The 15,470-nt window shown below is 56.6% G+C and overlaps 8 protein-coding genes across 8 annotated transcripts; 6 read left to right on the top strand and 2 right to left on the bottom strand.

Annotated features, from left to right (window-relative positions):
- Nucleotides 1-261: 261 nt before the first annotated feature.
- Nucleotides 262-1,619, top strand: VTP21DRAFT_2312 (uncharacterized protein; the record flags this gene model as incomplete). Its single annotated transcript, XM_069392492.1, has 3 exons — nt 262-315; nt 400-585; nt 669-1,619. 3 exons carry the CDS (start codon nt 262-264, stop codon nt 1,617-1,619), a joined length of 1,191 nt encoding a protein of 396 aa, XP_069250201.1.
- A 621-nt stretch (nt 1,620-2,240) lies between these two features.
- Nucleotides 2,241-4,860, bottom strand: VTP21DRAFT_2311 (uncharacterized protein; the record flags this gene model as incomplete). The annotated part of the gene is made up of 2 exons (XM_069392491.1): nt 2,241-2,775; nt 2,852-4,860. 2 exons carry the CDS (start codon nt 4,858-4,860, stop codon nt 2,241-2,243), a joined length of 2,544 nt encoding a protein of 847 aa, XP_069250200.1.
- Nucleotides 4,861-5,032: 172 nt separating this feature from the next.
- Nucleotides 5,033-5,839, bottom strand: VTP21DRAFT_2310 (uncharacterized protein; the record flags this gene model as incomplete). The annotated part of the gene is made up of 2 exons (XM_069392490.1): nt 5,033-5,411; nt 5,481-5,839. The coding sequence occupies 2 exons, from the start codon at nt 5,837-5,839 to the stop codon at nt 5,033-5,035; spliced, it is 738 nt and encodes a 245-aa protein (XP_069250199.1).
- Nucleotides 5,840-5,946: 107 nt separating this feature from the next.
- On the top strand, nt 5,947-6,825 carry VTP21DRAFT_2309 (uncharacterized protein; the record flags this gene model as incomplete). Its single annotated transcript, XM_069392488.1, has 3 exons — nt 5,947-6,154; nt 6,207-6,307; nt 6,607-6,825. 3 exons carry the CDS (start codon nt 5,947-5,949, stop codon nt 6,823-6,825), a joined length of 528 nt encoding a protein of 175 aa, XP_069250198.1.
- A 66-nt stretch (nt 6,826-6,891) lies between these two features.
- On the top strand, nt 6,892-7,464 carry VTP21DRAFT_2308 (uncharacterized protein; the record flags this gene model as incomplete). Its single annotated transcript, XM_069392487.1, has 2 exons — nt 6,892-7,135; nt 7,361-7,464. 2 exons carry the CDS (start codon nt 6,892-6,894, stop codon nt 7,462-7,464), a joined length of 348 nt encoding a protein of 115 aa, XP_069250197.1.
- A 335-nt stretch (nt 7,465-7,799) lies between these two features.
- On the top strand, nt 7,800-9,086 carry VTP21DRAFT_2307 (uncharacterized protein; the record flags this gene model as incomplete). The annotated part of the gene is made up of 1 exon (XM_069392486.1): nt 7,800-9,086. The coding sequence occupies one exon, from the start codon at nt 7,800-7,802 to the stop codon at nt 9,084-9,086; it is 1,287 nt and encodes a 428-aa protein (XP_069250196.1).
- Nucleotides 9,087-9,598: 512 nt separating this feature from the next.
- VTP21DRAFT_2306 (uncharacterized protein) lies at nt 9,599-10,469 on the top strand (the record flags this gene model as incomplete). The annotated part of the gene is made up of 6 exons (XM_069392485.1): nt 9,599-9,709; nt 9,787-9,793; nt 9,912-9,970; nt 10,048-10,107; nt 10,183-10,304; nt 10,406-10,469. The coding sequence occupies 6 exons, from the start codon at nt 9,599-9,601 to the stop codon at nt 10,467-10,469; spliced, it is 423 nt and encodes a 140-aa protein (XP_069250195.1).
- A 327-nt stretch (nt 10,470-10,796) lies between these two features.
- VTP21DRAFT_2305 (uncharacterized protein) lies at nt 10,797-15,216 on the top strand (the record flags this gene model as incomplete). The annotated part of the gene is made up of 10 exons (XM_069392484.1): nt 10,797-10,931; nt 10,995-11,250; nt 11,323-11,495; nt 11,563-12,371; nt 12,506-12,929; nt 13,052-13,967; nt 14,029-14,315; nt 14,392-14,557; nt 14,628-14,704; nt 14,791-15,216. The coding sequence occupies 10 exons, from the start codon at nt 10,797-10,799 to the stop codon at nt 15,214-15,216; spliced, it is 3,669 nt and encodes a 1,222-aa protein (XP_069250194.1).
- Between the last annotated feature and the right edge of the window lie 254 nt (nt 15,217-15,470).

Raw genomic sequence — 15,470 nt, 5'->3', positions numbered from 1 at the left:
ACGAGAGAGAGAGAGAGAGAGAGAGAGAGTGGAGGAGGGAAAATGGGGGAGAGAAGGTTGACCCGAGGAGGAACTCTATTTAAGCGCGAGCGCAAAGGGACTCAACATGATTCACGGCCAGCACTGATCGCTTGCCCGCAAGGAGCGCTTTCAAGCTCCGGTCTCCAACAAGCCACACCCTGATCACGGGAAAATCCCAAGACCTTCCCTTATATTGTTGGGCAGACGAAGTCTGCGGTTCCCATTTCAATTCGCTTAGAGATGAATAAAATAAATCACGATCATATAATCTCCCTAGAGCAACCATTTATCAAGGTCAGCATTTTTTCCCGGCTCGCGATGCCTCATTCTCCCCTCCCCTCCCCCTCTGATCTCTTTTATTTTTTCACCCTTTCGTAGGCACCATTTGAGCAGATCCGTAAGACGCTAAGAACCTCGCAGCGCCATTTTGAGAAGGAATTTGGCCACTTGAGCTCGAATGCACAAGAACTAGTACAGCGTGCAACGCAGGATGCCCTTACCAAGGAAGATGCCGCCAAGGCCATTGACACGATGGTGATGCGGCTTCAAGGACTGAAGCGCAAAGTAGGGATCGAAAATTGCCTTTTTTTTTAGCCTCTGTGGTCGTAGACAGCTAAGATCCTATTTTTTTTCCATGTGATCGATAGCTCAATGAGGTGAAGACGGAGGAGGCCACTTATACCTCGCGCTGTAAAGTGCGGTTGGATCGCCTGCAGGAGCTCACCACCATAGCCACGGTGAATTCCCCCGAGTATTCGCGGTGGAGCCGCACTCGCCTGAACCGCGTCCTTGTCGACTACATGCTGCGCCGAGGATACAAGGAGAGTGCGCAAAAGCTGGCGCAGGACGAAAACATAGAGGCGCTGGTGGACATTGAGCTGTTCCTTCAGTCGAAGAAGGTCGAAGAGGCCCTCATCGCGAGGAGAAGCTGCACGGAGGCGCTGCAGTGGTGTAGCGAGAACAAGAGCAGCCTGAGGAAGATGAAGAGCACGCTGGAGTTCCAGCTGCGGCTGCAGGAATACATAGAGCTGGTGCGGACGCGAAAGCTTCCCGAAGCCATCGCGTATGCCCGCAAACACCTGGCCCCGTGGTCGGACACGCACCTGCGGGAGATCCAGCAGGCCACCGCGTTGATGGCGTTTCCCGCCACCACCCAGTGCCCGCCCTACAAGCGGCTCTACGACGCCTCACGCTGGGAGGAGCTCAACGCCCAGTTCTGGCGCGACTGCTTCGCCCTCCACTCCCTGACCCCCCAGCCCCTCCTCGAGCTCTCCCTGCAGGCCGGCCTGTCGGCCCTGAAGACCCCCTTCTGCTCGCAGCCGGCCAACAAGAGCGTGAGCTGCCCCGTGTGCTCGCCCGAGCTGGGCGCGCTCGCCGAGAAGCTTCCCCTAAGCCACCACGTCAACTCGACGCTGGTGTGCCGGATCAGCGGGGCCATCATGAACGAGGACAATCCCCCCATGACGCTCCCCAACGGATACGTGTATTCGATGCGGTCGCTCAAGGAGATGGCGGCCCGCAACGGAGGCATGGTGCGATGTCCGCGCACGGGAGACACGTTCGAGTTCACACAGGCCAGGAAGCTGTTTATTTCATAACCGTGGCTGGGGAGGAGAGGGGGAGGGGGAGGAGTGGGGAACCATGAAGGGCGGAGGAGAGAGAGGGAGGCCATCCGGCGAATCTATTTCAAGTTTATTTTTCTTCTGTGTTTCTTGTTCTATTTGTACTGCGCATACACCTCTCATAAATTGTCATCATTGAAACCGCACCCGGCCGTTTTCCCCATCAAACAATGCTCTTATTATTATGGATAAAATAGAGAAGAAAAAAAAAAAGAGAAATACAACATAGCAAGAAAGGAAAAAAAAAAGTGAGTGGGAAAAAAGCAGTAGAAATAGATAGAAATAGGGTGGGGGGGGGAGGGGGTCACGACAAGGAGAAATTTACAGTAAGAAATAAATCGTTGCTCGATATTTGAAATTTTACGTGACAAGAATAAAAAACCAGGGCAAAATAATAGATAAGAAGGATGAAATAAAAAAGGAACACATATAAAAAGGGAAGCTTGGAATTCTCGTATAAGCATAAAGAGGTGTTTTTTTCTGAAACAAGTAGCAGATAAAAAAAGTAATGATAATTATAAAACAAAAGTACTAAGAAAAAAAAAGGACACGAGAAAATAAAAAATACGTCAAATGGCAAGGATATGATGGAAGAAATCATCGATATTCTGGAAATTGGGTGGCCATCCCATGCTGCTGGAGGTAAACGGGTGAAGGCACCGGCCTATTGTTAAGCGAGGAGCCGAGAGCGTTGGCCACGGCCCCTATTGTCCCTAGACCGATACGAGGCATTGCATTTTGAGCCGTTTGCGAGAGGGAGGAGGAGGACGGGGCAGAGGACTGCTCGGCGCTCGCGAAGCCTCCCAATCCAAGGCTTTGGGCTGAATTGCCACTCGCCCCGGTACTACTTGATAAGCCAGAGGGGTTGGTGGAGATAAGCCCAGCGGAGAGGGTGGTTGAAGAGGGGGCTTGTGAATGCAGTGACTGGGATTGTGGTGGCTGCGGTGGTGGTTTCTGCTGCTGCAACTGAGAAGGCGGAGGCTGCGGTGTCTGGGGTTGAGAGCTGGCGTCGATGCGCTGCTTTTTACCTTTCCGAGACCCACCGTTGGCGGAGGGGGTGTCATTCCGCTGGCGCTTCTTGATCACGTCCGTCTTCATAGACAATGGCCGGTTTTCGTGATGTAACTTGAAGCTAAATGAAATTCAAGAAAAAAAAAGACAATAATTAAAAGGGAGTAAGCATCTGTTCGAAAGGCCAATGGACTTACTATAGACCGCAGGCATTGCACAGGGTGGCGCCCATTCCATTGCGCCGCCAAAGCGGGGTCGTGGTGGTTCCGCAATTGGCGCACTCGGGCTGCGGCATCTCCTCCTCGGGCTTACCATCCTTGCGCTGGGGGTGGGGGCGGAGCGTCTTGGGACGAGCCACGTGGTGAAGCTTGAAATATAGGCCACAAGCGTTGCAGAGAAGCTCGTCGTTCGACGAGCGGCGCCAGAGGGGGTTTGGGTCACACCACAGTTTGCGCACTGGAGCTTGGTTTGGCTGTTGTAGGCAGCGGGTTTGGGGCAGGGAGGTTCGTGGGAGGAGGAGGAGGAGGAGGAGGAGGCGGTGGCAGCGGCGGCGGGGGTGGGGTAGGACGAGGATATGGACGACGCAGCCGCTGAGGGTGGCCGGGCAGCAGCGGGAGAGGAGACGACGGGGGTGGACAGGGAGGAAGAGGATGGAGACGAGGAGGAGGGGGAATTGGCGGCAGCGGCGGCGGGAAGCGAGCTGGTTGATTGCTTCTTGGCCGAGATCGGCGGCTTTGTGGCGGGCGAGACGCTGGTTTTTTGTTTGAGCTGCTTCTGCTGGCTTGAGCGGTTTTGTACGGGGGCGGCCGGGTAGGAGAAGGCGGCCTTTGGGTTCGACGCCAGGGAGGAGGGGTTGGGGGCGGCCGAGGTTGCGGGCGGGTGGGCGGGGGTTGGGCCGGAGGAGGGCGAGGAGGAGGCGGAGGCGGTTTGTCTCCGGCCGGGCTCCCTTGGCACGAAGTAGGAGTTCTGGGCAAAGTTGGTCGCGGTGGGGTGGGGGGGCCGAGTGGGTGAAGCCGTTGGGCGAGAGGTAGGAGTAGTCCGAGGCGTCGACGAGCATAGGCTCTCCCGCGCCTTGAGGCTGGGGCAGGGCGGCGGCAGCGGCCGAGGCCATGGACAGGCCGGGGTTCGCGACCGTGCTCGTTCCATCTTGAACCTGCAAGCTTGCAAACGGGATAGCACGGGGAGGGTCGGAGAGCGAGACGCTCATGGGGAGGGCGGCGCCCGCAAACGGGAAGCTCTGGAAGCCGACCTGCTGCGAGAGGTGCGACAGGTGGGAGGCGTCCATGGCCATGGTCTCGGGGGGCCGCGGTGGCTGTTGCTGGGGCTGCTGCTGCGGTTGCTGGGGCTGGGACCACTCGGCGGGGGCGTTGAGCTGGGGAGAGCCCTGCTGGGACGAGAATGCGCTCATGGGCAGGGCGGCGTGGTTGGGGGAGAGGGCAAGGGGGCTTGTTTGGTCCCAGTCGACGGAGTTGACCGTGGCGAGCAGGTCGTCGAGGGGAAGCGGCATGAACGCGGCCGAGTCCGAGCTGCGGTAGCCGCCATAGGTGCTGCCCATGAAGATATCGTCGAGCTCCACCACCTGATCCGCCGACTGGTCCGACGTGTACTGCGGGAGGAGGAACACCTGTCCGGAGGGGAGCGAGCTGCGCTGGTGGCCGGCCATCCACATAGCGTCGTCGTCGGCGGCGTCGGCGCTGGAGGCGGGGGCCGCTGCGGGGATGGATGCGGCGGAAGTTCCCGCGGATGCGGCGGGGGCGTGTGAGGATGGGCGGGGCGGGTTGGCCTGCCTGCTGGGGGCGGCCTGGAGCTTGGGGGAGGGCGGGCTGGTCGGGTTGGAGTAGGCCGGGGTGATCGGCTCGGATGCGCACGATTCGTGGTCCCGCCTGGTGGCATCCGTGGGGGCGGAGGTGGCGGGATCCGTGCGCTCGACGGAGGAGCGGCGGCTCACGGGCGGCTCGATGTCCAGCTTCTCGGTGGTGGCCTGCGAGAGCTTGCGGAACTTGGCCTTGTCGGCGGAGTCGCCGCCATGCAGATGATGGCGGAACCACAGCCGCCAGCTGAGGTTCTCCAGCCGGCTGCCGTTCTCCAGCGAATCCTTGACCTTGGTGCACACCCGCCATGTCTTGGAGAGATCCTCCTCCGAGTCGAATTTGGAGAAGGACGAGAAGGATTCCTTGCCTTTGATCTTGAGCGTTATAGGCGCCATGGGGATGGGGAGGATGGGGGGGGGCGAGGGGGTGCGTGCGAGTGCGAGTGCGAGTGCGTGTGAGTGTGAATGTGCGTGAGTGAAGGGTGGGGTGTATTAGATTGGATGAGAATAAATAAGATATAGATAGCAGGCCGAAGCGGATTGGCAGAGGCCAGGCGAGTGTGGGAATTTAGCAATAAATAACAATAATCTGCGGCGGAGGGGTTGTGCTTCTATGGGGCAATGGGGGAGGGGGGAGCGGATTAGCCGGCGGATTGGGATGATTGTGATCAGTGGCGGAGAGATCCCTCACCTCATGAAGAGTTCTGTGCTGGAGGAGTGGGCCAGAAGGGCCTTGGAGCTTTGTTTGGGTTGATTTGGGTGCCGGCAGCCAGAGAGGAGGGGAGGGGGGGAAATGGGGCGAGGGGATGAGCGGCGGCTTTCCAATGGTGACGGATGCGAGAGACTGTTCCCAGCGGTGATGGCGTGGGGGGCGCGCAGGCGGCAATGCAAGGCTCCAGGGAGATTCACGGGAGAGAAGCAAGAGAGAATGCGTGAAAACACAAAAGCTGGAGTCAAAAAATAAGACTAGAGGGGGGGGAAGGAGTGGGAAACAAAAATAAAATAAAAATTTTTACCTGAATGACAGACGGCGATTGGTCTTCGCGAAGCACTGGCTGCTGGAAGGCCGTGTGCGACCCGTCAGAGATTGGAAAGAAATTTGTGGGGTGCAAGTGCCACTGGGGCCGGCCCGAGCTCGCTTGTTTCGGGCCCACGGCCAGCGCCGGCCCAGGGCCGCCCGCCGATGCAGTAAGCCGCCTCTGCGCGGCGAGGAGGGCGCAGCGGGGCCGGGGGAGAGCGATGACGTTGCAAAGGGAGGGGCGGCGGCCGCACCCGCCGAAGGGGCCGGCGCGATTTGAACGGGTTTGGATGCGCGAGAAAAACTCTCTTTGAGCCTCGGCCCTTCCGTTTTGTTGGATGGCTCTTTGCCACACATTCAGACGGCCGGAAAGCTAATAAGCCCAAACTGTCAAACATGGTGGAATTTTAATGGCGGGTAGCACCCGACTGGATTCCACGGCAACCTTTGGCCCGCTGGCGTGAATGGCGACCTACGGCCCCGGCCGGACCCCGGCCGAGCATAATCCAGCATCCCCCCCCCGCCCCCCGGCGCTCGTGGGGATGGCGGCGATGGCGATGATGGCCATGCCGATGCTGAGATGGAGCGAGGCCGGTGAGAAGCCCGCATCGCCTCTCTTCCAATCGATGCGCTCACGTTTTCCACTGCTTATTCAAACAACCTTATATCAAGGTTTGATTGGCTGGAGGATATGACATGGTCGCGTCGGTTCGCCCGCTCTTAGCGCCTGATTTTTCCTGCCTGACGCGAGCTGACTCCTCGCCGCTCCGGCCCAGGCCGCAGGCGCGGGCCGCTCCTCGTCGTCGATCCAATCCCCATGCCAGGGTTAGGAAAATGCGGAGAGATGTAGACAGATGCCCATCTTGTTCATTGCTGGATGAAGGCATGGGGGGATCCATGGGCATTGGGCATCCTCACTGTCATCGGATGCCATTGTTTACTGAGTGGCAGCCCCATTGGCGCGCCAAACTTTTCAGCCCACCAGGCGTTTTCAGGGGAGAGGGGGGACGGGGATGTTTACTTTATTTCAATCTTTCCTTCTCAGGAGCTACCTCTCTCACACATTACCTCTCATCCCTCCCGATCCGCGGCCGGCCACTTGCCCATGATGAGCCCTGCTCCAGAAGCGAATCCTCATCGTGGCCATGGCCCCGGCCCGCAGGGATTGGCGGTGCGATTCCAATATTCATCTGTCTCAATATAAGCGGCTTTCCTATCCCAAGGCCAAGCTGACGTGCGTTCGTTTGGAGAGGGGGCCAGATCAAATCCTCTTTCACGGAGAGCTCCTTGCGGACCTCTGCGGCTGCCCTACATGGAATCTGCTTTTTCTCGAATGGGCTTAGCGGCCCCGAAGGGGGGGGGGGGGAGGGGGAGGGGCTCGTGCTCCGCAGCCAAGCCGTCAATGTAATATGCTGACGGAAGCGCAAACCCAGCCGCAGGAGTTGAGGGCGGGCACTGCCATAATAAAGCTGTCAAACAAGGTTGTTAAGTTCTGGTTTTATCGGCGGGCCTCCCCCACCATAGCACCCGCCAGCCGAAACTCGACTAACGGGCGCAGTGAGACCGCGGTCTCACAGGCCAGGCGGGGCGGCGAGGGAGGGGGATTAATTCAAGCCGAGACTGGCAGCCCCAGGAAAGTTCAAATCGGATGCGGTCACACACGACCATAACCCTCCGCTGCTCTTAAGACATTTCATTTATCCTTGGGAATGGGAGGGCGCTGGAGAGGTTTAATAAATCATGCAGCAGCTGACTTAGATCAAATCGAGAGATTCCAGATGCAATTGCAGGACGCGCTGATCGTGAGAGAGGGCCGATGCTCTTTTTGTGCCTTTACATAATTCATTTGGGCCCAAATATGCCCTTTTCCATCTGCAGGTTTGGATTTGGGGCGGGAGTGGGTTACCAATCCTTCCCTTTTGCTGTCTGGAACGCTGACGTTCCTTGCCATGCGCGCCACCGCAAGGTCTCCGGGTGTTTAGAATATTTCCTCTTTGCGAAGTTTGATCAGCAAATTCCTCCCTTTCCGGGAAATCCGGCACAAATTTGCGGTGGCCACTTTTTTTTTCCATTTCATAAAACCTCAAAATATATAAATCAAAGTGGAAGCGTCCTCCTTAAAGGCCTCTCCACTTTCTGCTTGCCCTCTGCTCGCTCGCTCTCTTTCTCTCCTCCCCCCTCTCCCCCCGCCAATGCATCGCCATTGATCCTTCGCGCATCCCCGCCGCGCTAACTTATTTTCTTGTAATTACTTTCTAATAATCTAATTGTAGCTATTCTCCCCATCTCTCCCCTCGCCATCCCCCCCCCCCCCGCCATGCTGGTTGTTCCATCCCTTGCACAGCCCGAGCTGACGCGGCAGGATTTGCCCATGGAGCTCGGCTATCTCCTCTCCCCCTCCGCCTCCTCCACCTCCTCCGCCAAGCCTTCCAAGCGATGCTCCGTCATCCGCAATCTCTTCAGCAGCTGCCGCACCTTTAACAAGGCCTCCGCCGCTATCCGCCCCTCCAAGCCGCCCGTCTCCAAGCTCCAGCCCTACGAGTCCGCCGCCTCCCGGCAGCTCCCCACCCCGCCGCCATCATCATCCGGCGATCTCTACGCGCCGCCGAAATTCCCCATCGCCTCGCTTCCCCCGCCGACGCACGAACTCACCGTCTCCGCCCGGCACCTCCTCTACCACCGCCTGGACCCCGAGTTCAGCGCCCGCTACACGCTGGGCGAGGAGCTGGGCAGCGGCGGGTTCGGCTTCGTGGTCAGCGCTGTGCGCAACTGCGACGGCGCCGAGGTCGCCGTCAAGTTCATCTTCCGGAACAAGGTCCCGGCCCACAGCTGGGCCGCCGACCCCGTGTACGGGCTGATCCCCATGGAGGCCTTCGTGCTGCGCCAGGCCCGCCACAAGAACATCGTCGGGTTCCTCGACCTGTTCCAGGACGAGTGCTACTTCTACCTGGTCATGGAGCTGCACGGGACCCCGTGGACGTCGGAGAAGCAGCCGCAGCCGCACGCGGACGAGGAGGACGAGGAGGACATTCTGGCCGCGGCAACGCACGACGCGGCGCTCCGCCCCACTGGGCTGCTTGTGAGGAGGACGTCGTGCGACCTGTTCGAGTGCATCGAGCACCACCGCAAGTTCTCCGAAGACCAGGCCCGCCACATCTTCCGCCAGGTCGTGGATGCGGTGCATCACCTGAGCCGGCTCGGCGTGTGCCACCGTGACATCAAGGACGAAAACATCGTGATCGACGACCACTATCGCGTCAAGCTCATCGACTTCGGGTCTGCCGTGATCATCCCGCCCCACGGCGCCTGGTTCGACCGCTTCTACGGCACCGTCAACTACGCCGCCCCCGAAATCCTCATGGGCCATCGCTACCGCGCCGAGCACGCCGAAATCTGGGCCCTGGGCGTGCTGCTCTACACCATCCTGTACGGCGAGGTCCCGTTCAGCGATCCGCTGCAGGCCATCCACGAGCCCTTCACCCAGCCGCGCCTCAAAAGCTCCCCGGAATGCGACGCCCTCCTGCGGTGGATGCTGGCCAAACAGCCCGACCACCGCCCCTCCATCGACACCGTCCGAAGACACCCATGGCTCAACGCCCTATGATTCCGATTGGGCCGGGCCTCTCCTCCCCCTTCTGCTCCTTCGTTTCTTGTTCCCAATTTGCATAGCCTTTTTTTTCCCCCTTTGACTTCGTTTCTGATGCCATATATTATATTTTTTTCTTCTTCTACTCCTCCTTCTCCTTCTTCTTCTTCCTCCTTCTGCCAACCTTTCCCTTCTTGTACATGTTTTGCTTTTTACGATTTTTTCCCTTTTGAAAATTTAATCCTATTTCTTATTATTCTTAATCGCTTGTTTTATTCTAAGACATTCTCATCCACCATCCTGAATCCAATTTCCATATTCAAGAATGTATAAAATGTTATCATTCCCATATTGGTCGACCGGATGTCGTCATCTCCCTCTCCCCCCCCCCAAAAAACCTGCTATTACTTGTCCCTGGAATATTACTTTCTCCGCGATTACATACAGAAAATTGGGAACGGCTCCGCACTTTCCCCCTCCAACCTCTCCTCTCCACTACTGCATCCCTATTAGCCTTGTCGCCTGAAATCATGGCAGCAGAAACCTACACCCTTGCCGAGATCAACACGCACAGCTCGCGCCAATCACTCTGGGTCATCCTTCACAATAAGGTGTATAATGTCACACAGTTTATAGATGAGGTAATATTGGCAGGAATGGTTTCAAGTGGATTGCATTTATGCCGTTTTACTGATGTCGGATGCCGTTTTACTTGTAGCATCCAGGTGGGACTTTCATATTTCCTTTTCCTATGTTTCATCCCCGTTTTGCATGTCCCCTCTTCGTTCCTTACGCCTTGGCGGCCCCATCCCCTGACTCTCGCATAATCCCTTTTTTTATTAGGTGGCGAGGAGGTGTTGCTTGACGTTGCCGGCAGAGACGCGACGGAAGAATTCGAAGACGTAATATATCCATTTTTTTATATATTTGTTTTATGACTTATGGGCTCATGAGCCTGCCCTCCTCCCCACCATTGTAGATTGGCCACTCTGAGGATGCAAGGGCGCTTCTGAAACAGTTCCTCATCGGAGAACTCAATGTAACTGATTCCCCTCCCCTGATGACCATTCCACCGGATGGAGTGTTGACTGACCAGGACTGCCCCTATCAATAGCCTACGGACGTGGCCAAGAGCAAGACCGCACAGCAATCGCAGCCAAAGTCCCAGCCGCTGCAGCCGGCCGCCAGTGATAAGTCTAGAACCCAGCTTCAGCCCACAAGTGGCGCCCAGGGGAAGTAAGTCTTCACCTTTTTTTTTCGCAAGGAGAATCGCGGCAGGTGGTCCTGTGCCGATACTAATCCACCATGGTATCCCTTTGTCCCTGTCTTGTGTATAGCCCACTCCGTATCGTTGTTCCCGTGCTGATTGTCGCCTGGCTCGCCTATAAATACTTTTTCTAGGAACTACCGCGCTCTTACTGGGGTGGTTTATAAAATTGTTCTTAATGCTTTTGTCTCTTTTTTTTCGCGTGCTTAACCTTAATACGATGCAGCTCTTTACATTATCTTGAGTTTTCCTCCTTTTGTCAATTCTCATTTGTGGATGAACAAAAAGTTAAAACTATAAAATTGGATCCCCCCCCCCGTGAAAAATTCCGGTTCCTAGGGGGCTACGTGGCTGGCTAGCCAGGCCCTCCCAGCAGTGGCTTAGCACACTCGTTTTTTGCCACTGATTAGCTTGAAAACAGTGGTCACGGAACTTTGCCTTTCGAGATTGGACTCGAGACAATGTCTTCATGGCAACCGTCAAGGGGCCGCCGTCGCTATGAAGAGCCTACAGAACGCTATGATATCGATGGCACTTTGCGCCGGGTAACGCCAGAGCCGAAAACTTCGAGTGAAGAGTGGAATCTGAAGGATGTGGTGAGTTGCATCTAGTTTTAAGGGGAAAGGGGACACTCATGATCATGTCGGACTCTGATTTAGCTGCAAGATCCAGAGAGACGAGCGCTTGCCATCAAAGAGGCGCAGGCTTTTGTGCGCCACAGCAAGGACAAGCATTCAGGGAAGGAAAGAGTCAAGGAGGATGCACAGGGGGGGAAGCTGGAGCAGCCGAGCGCGAGGACAGAGACCGACGAGGCGGATCCGTGGAGTCGAGAGCTGGATGATCAGTTTTTCTCGCGAAGGGGCTGCGCGTCCGATGTCGTTCCAAGAGGAAGCCCAGACTACTACGACTTTAGAGGTATGGAATCCCTTTTTCCGCCGCTTTTAGTCCAAAGGCCCGAGAAGTGATAGCATGGGGTGCCCAGCGTAGATTTCTTTGTAAAATTGAAGGGCATGCGGGAGCAAAAATTGTCTGCGGAGAACATCCGGCTGTCGAAGGCGGAGAGGGCCAAGGAGATGGTAGAGAGGATGCGGCATGCCCTGGTGCTCTTCGACGACTTTCGAAAGAAGAAGCTGGCCGCCCAGAGAGAAAAGATATCCAAGGTAAGCGTGGCTGTGGAGGAGAGTGGGGGATACCCGTTGGCTCACTCCTGGGCTCCTCTTCTACTAGGATCGGGCAGCCCTGCCCATCGCCCCCTACAAGGACCAAATCGTCTCGACCCTGAGGCAGCATCGCGTGGTCCTGGTGGCCGGAGACACCGGCTGTGGCAAGACGACACAGGTCCCCCAGTTTCTCATGGAGGCGGGCTTCCGTCGAATTGCATGTACGCAGCCGCGCCGCATCGCATGCCAGTCGCTAGCGCGCCGAGTGGGCTATGAGACCATGAACGAATTCGGCTCCGAGATCGCCTACCAAGTTCGCTTTGAAACCACCAAGTCTCGGACAAGGACCCGGATTCTGTTCCTGACGGAGGGGCTGCTCTTGAGGCAGGTGGCGGTCGACCCGCTGCTCGAGCGCTACGACGTCATCATTGTGGATGAAATCCACGAACGGCACGTGATGGGAGATTTGCTGCTGGGGGTCTTGAAGCGGATCATGCGGGAGCGCCAGAACCTGTACGTGGTGCTGATGTCGGCCACCATCAATGCTGCTCTCTTTGCATCGTATTTCGGGGCCACCACCATCGAGGTCCCCGGCAGGATGTATCCCGTCGAGATCGAGTATGTTCCGCACGGGGGCCGGGAGGATCGCCATCTGGTCGACGAGCAGCTGATTGCAAAGCGACGGCAATCGGACGTGCCCGAGTCCGTCCCCGCGAAATCGGAGCAAGTGAACGCGGAGCCGTACCTGAGGATCATGGAGCGCATTGACCAGCAGCACCCACCGACGGAGGCGGGGGACCTATTGGTCTTCATGAGCGGAATCAATGAGATCATGACGTTGGCTGACGAATTGAAGCTCTATGCCAATTACACCAAGTATGTGCCGGATATCCTGCACCCTCTCCTCCCCTCCTCCCCCCCTCTAGTGGGACAGGGGAGGGCGGGATCGCCGTGGGCTGTGTGTTTGAGATGGCCGTTGCTAACCTTCTCTGCTCTTCACATCTATTTAGAGCGTGGATCATCCTGATGCTTCACTCCAGCTTGTCGATTGAAGCCCAGGACAAGGTGTTCGATGTGGCGCCTCCAGGCGTCAGGAAGTGCATCATTGCCTCCAACATTGCGGAGACCAGCGTCACGATCGATGGCATCCGCTGGGTGATCGATTCGGGGCGGGTCAAAGAGCTCACGCACGACACCGCCTTTAACATGTCCAGGTTGAAGGAGTTTTGGATTTCGCGGGCGAGTGCTAAGCAGCGTGCCGGCAGGTGTGGTCGAGTTGGCCCTGGGCATTGCTTTCGATTCTATTCACGCAGGGAATTCGACGGCATGAACGAGTTTGCCGTCCCCGAGATCTTGAGAGCCCCTCTGGAGCCCATCATTCTGGAGATAAGGGCGCTGAATATGGGAGATCCGCGCAAATTCGATTTCATCGAGGTAATCCATAGGTTTTGTCCAGGCGGGAAATGGATAAAAGAGCACTGGCGACTAAATTCACCTAATTCTCTTTCTCTTTCTCTTTCTCTCTCTCTCTTTCTTTCCTTGCTCCTATTTAATAGAGACCTTCCGACACGGCTTTGGCCGGATCGATAAGGCTGCTGCAGCGTCTAGGTGCTCTCGACTCCGAGGAGCACATCACCTCGCTCGGCCAAGTGCTTTCCGCTCTCCCGCTCGACGCTGTTCTCGGCAAGATGCTTATTATGGGACTCTCCCTAGGCCTGCTAGACCCTGTCCTCACCTGCGTTGCCGGGATGAGTGTGCAATCCCCATTCCTCCGAAGCGTGTCGCCGAGGATCGCACAGAACAGGCAGGAGCTGGAATCCGAGGAGGGGGACGCGGTAACGCTGCTGCGGTTGTGGGGAGAGTGGATGGGGGTGAAGGCCGATCGGGGGGAGAGCTCGAAACGGTGGTGCAAGCGCATGGGCGTCGAGGAGCAGCGGATGTATGAGATCACCAAATTGAAGCGACAGTTTGAGGGGGTTCTGAACCAATTCTGTCCGGGCAGCGTCGCCAAGGGGAAACTGTGGGAGAAGGGGGGCGGCGGTGAGGAGGAAAGGAGACGGCGAAGGGAAAAACGAGAGGTCTTGCGGCGAGAAAAATACCTGCAGCAGTCCGCCAAGCGGCGCAAGATTTTGCGGTTCGAGGAGGAAAATGCGGGCGACAGGGACGACGAGACTTTCGAGCCCGACAACGAGGGTATCGACGTGCACGACCTCGAATTCTCGCTACAACAGGATGTCAACCACCTCCGGGAGAGCGCCGAGGTTGCACACATGTCGCGGGAGGACCTCAACCTCCTGAAGCTTGTGATCTGCTCGGGCTTGTATCCGCAGCTCGCCATCGCCGACGTCCACAATCCCCACCGGAAGGCTTCCGAACAGATGTTCCACACCCCTACCGCCAAGTTCCTCAGCGTGCATCCGACTAGCGTCTACTTCGCCAACGCCGAGTGGCTCCATCCCAAGGACGACAAACGTAACGCCACCCGATTGATGCGATATTGCACTTGAGCATTGACCCACTGTTGGTAATTTAGGTCAGGCTGCACGACAGCACGAGCTGCTCGTTTACCTCGAGATCCTGGAGACGAACCGCCCCTATTTGGTCAATCTCACGCGAGTCCCGGGCGTCCATATACTGCTGCTGCTGGCACAGCACATAGACACCGACGCTGCCTGCACCACCCTTGTCATGGACGATTTCTACCTGGTACGATTCAGAGATTCGGAGGCGGCCGTCCGCACCCTGTCGCAAATCGTCCGGCTGAGGTGCGCTTGGTGGAGAGGCGTCGAGGCCAGGCTCCTGCGGATTGGCGGCGGGATAGTAAGCAATCTGTCGACGAAAGTCGCTAATGATAGAAAGGAATCGACACTAATTCTTTTTGCTGCCGTGGCGCTAGATGGCTACCATGCCAAGAGATAATGAGCAGCAGCAAAACGTCGTCCCGGAGGGCATTAATTTGCCGGAACAAGTTAAGCGGTGGCATCGTGAATGGGGGCAATCCCAGCTGCCCTCGGGACGATGGAGAGATTGGGAGGTAGATGAGGAGACGGAGGCTCTCTCAGGTAGGTCACCCAGCCCCTCTCCATTTTACACTTAGAAGGTTGACGGGAACACCCTCCCTCCTCCACTTAGATAAGCTAAAAGCATACTTTGCTACCTGGATCGAGTGTGACTTTGAACAAGCAATGCCCTCGGATCTCAACCTAATGGTAAACCTTTTGTCGCCTCCAATTTCTTCAGCAGGCAGCGCTCTTTCGTTCTCCACGCTTCTCTAACCCCACCTCATTATCGTTAGTTTCCAATGCGGAAGGCGGGCCCCGTCAATCCCCAGCTCGATGCGTGGGATCCTTCCGAAGTCGTCAAGGACGGAGTGCCCATCACGCCTTGGCTGCGGTGGAACAGTATTCGACCCCCTGGCACGCTCTCAACTGACACTGGCCATAGGGGGGACAAGGATGAGGTGGATGTGAATGCGTATCATCGGTGCCCGTGGTGCGGCAAGGAAGAGATGCTCGCGCGGGCTGAGGCCGAAGAGCACGAACGCACCTGCCAAGGAAGAAGGAACTTGGAGAGTGTTGCTGAGGAGGAGGGAGAGAAGGTAGGCAGGAGTGAGGAGCGTAGTGGGAGAGGCAAGGAATACAAATGCCAAAAATGCGGCCAGATCTATTTCTTTTCACCGGTGGAGATTTTGAGACATATCAAGGGCTGCACTGGGCGTTGAGAAACGGTCCAGTTTATTATTGTAATTGAGAGGAAAAAAAAAAATTAATAAAATTCTAATATCGAGAAAGAAATTATTAAATGTCATTAATTATAATGGGTGTTGTATAGCGGTTAGATACGGTTATCTGAGAGGTTTTCAAAAGGTAGCAAAGCAAAGGATTAAAAAAAAAAATAGAAATTGAAAAGTGCAGGAGATGCTACAATAATGACAAGGGCAATATGGGGAATAACCATGCAGAAAATTCGCAGAGT

The sequence above is a fragment of the Calcarisporiella thermophila genome (assembly GCF_041956535.1).
Source record: "Calcarisporiella thermophila strain CBS 279.70 unplaced genomic scaffold VTP21scaffold_14, whole genome shotgun sequence".
NCBI lineage: Eukaryota > Fungi > Calcarisporiellomycota > Calcarisporiellomycetes > Calcarisporiellales > Calcarisporiellaceae > Calcarisporiella > Calcarisporiella thermophila.
The sequence above is the reverse complement of the archived record's forward strand: the minus strand, read 5'-3'. Positions and strand labels throughout refer to the sequence as shown.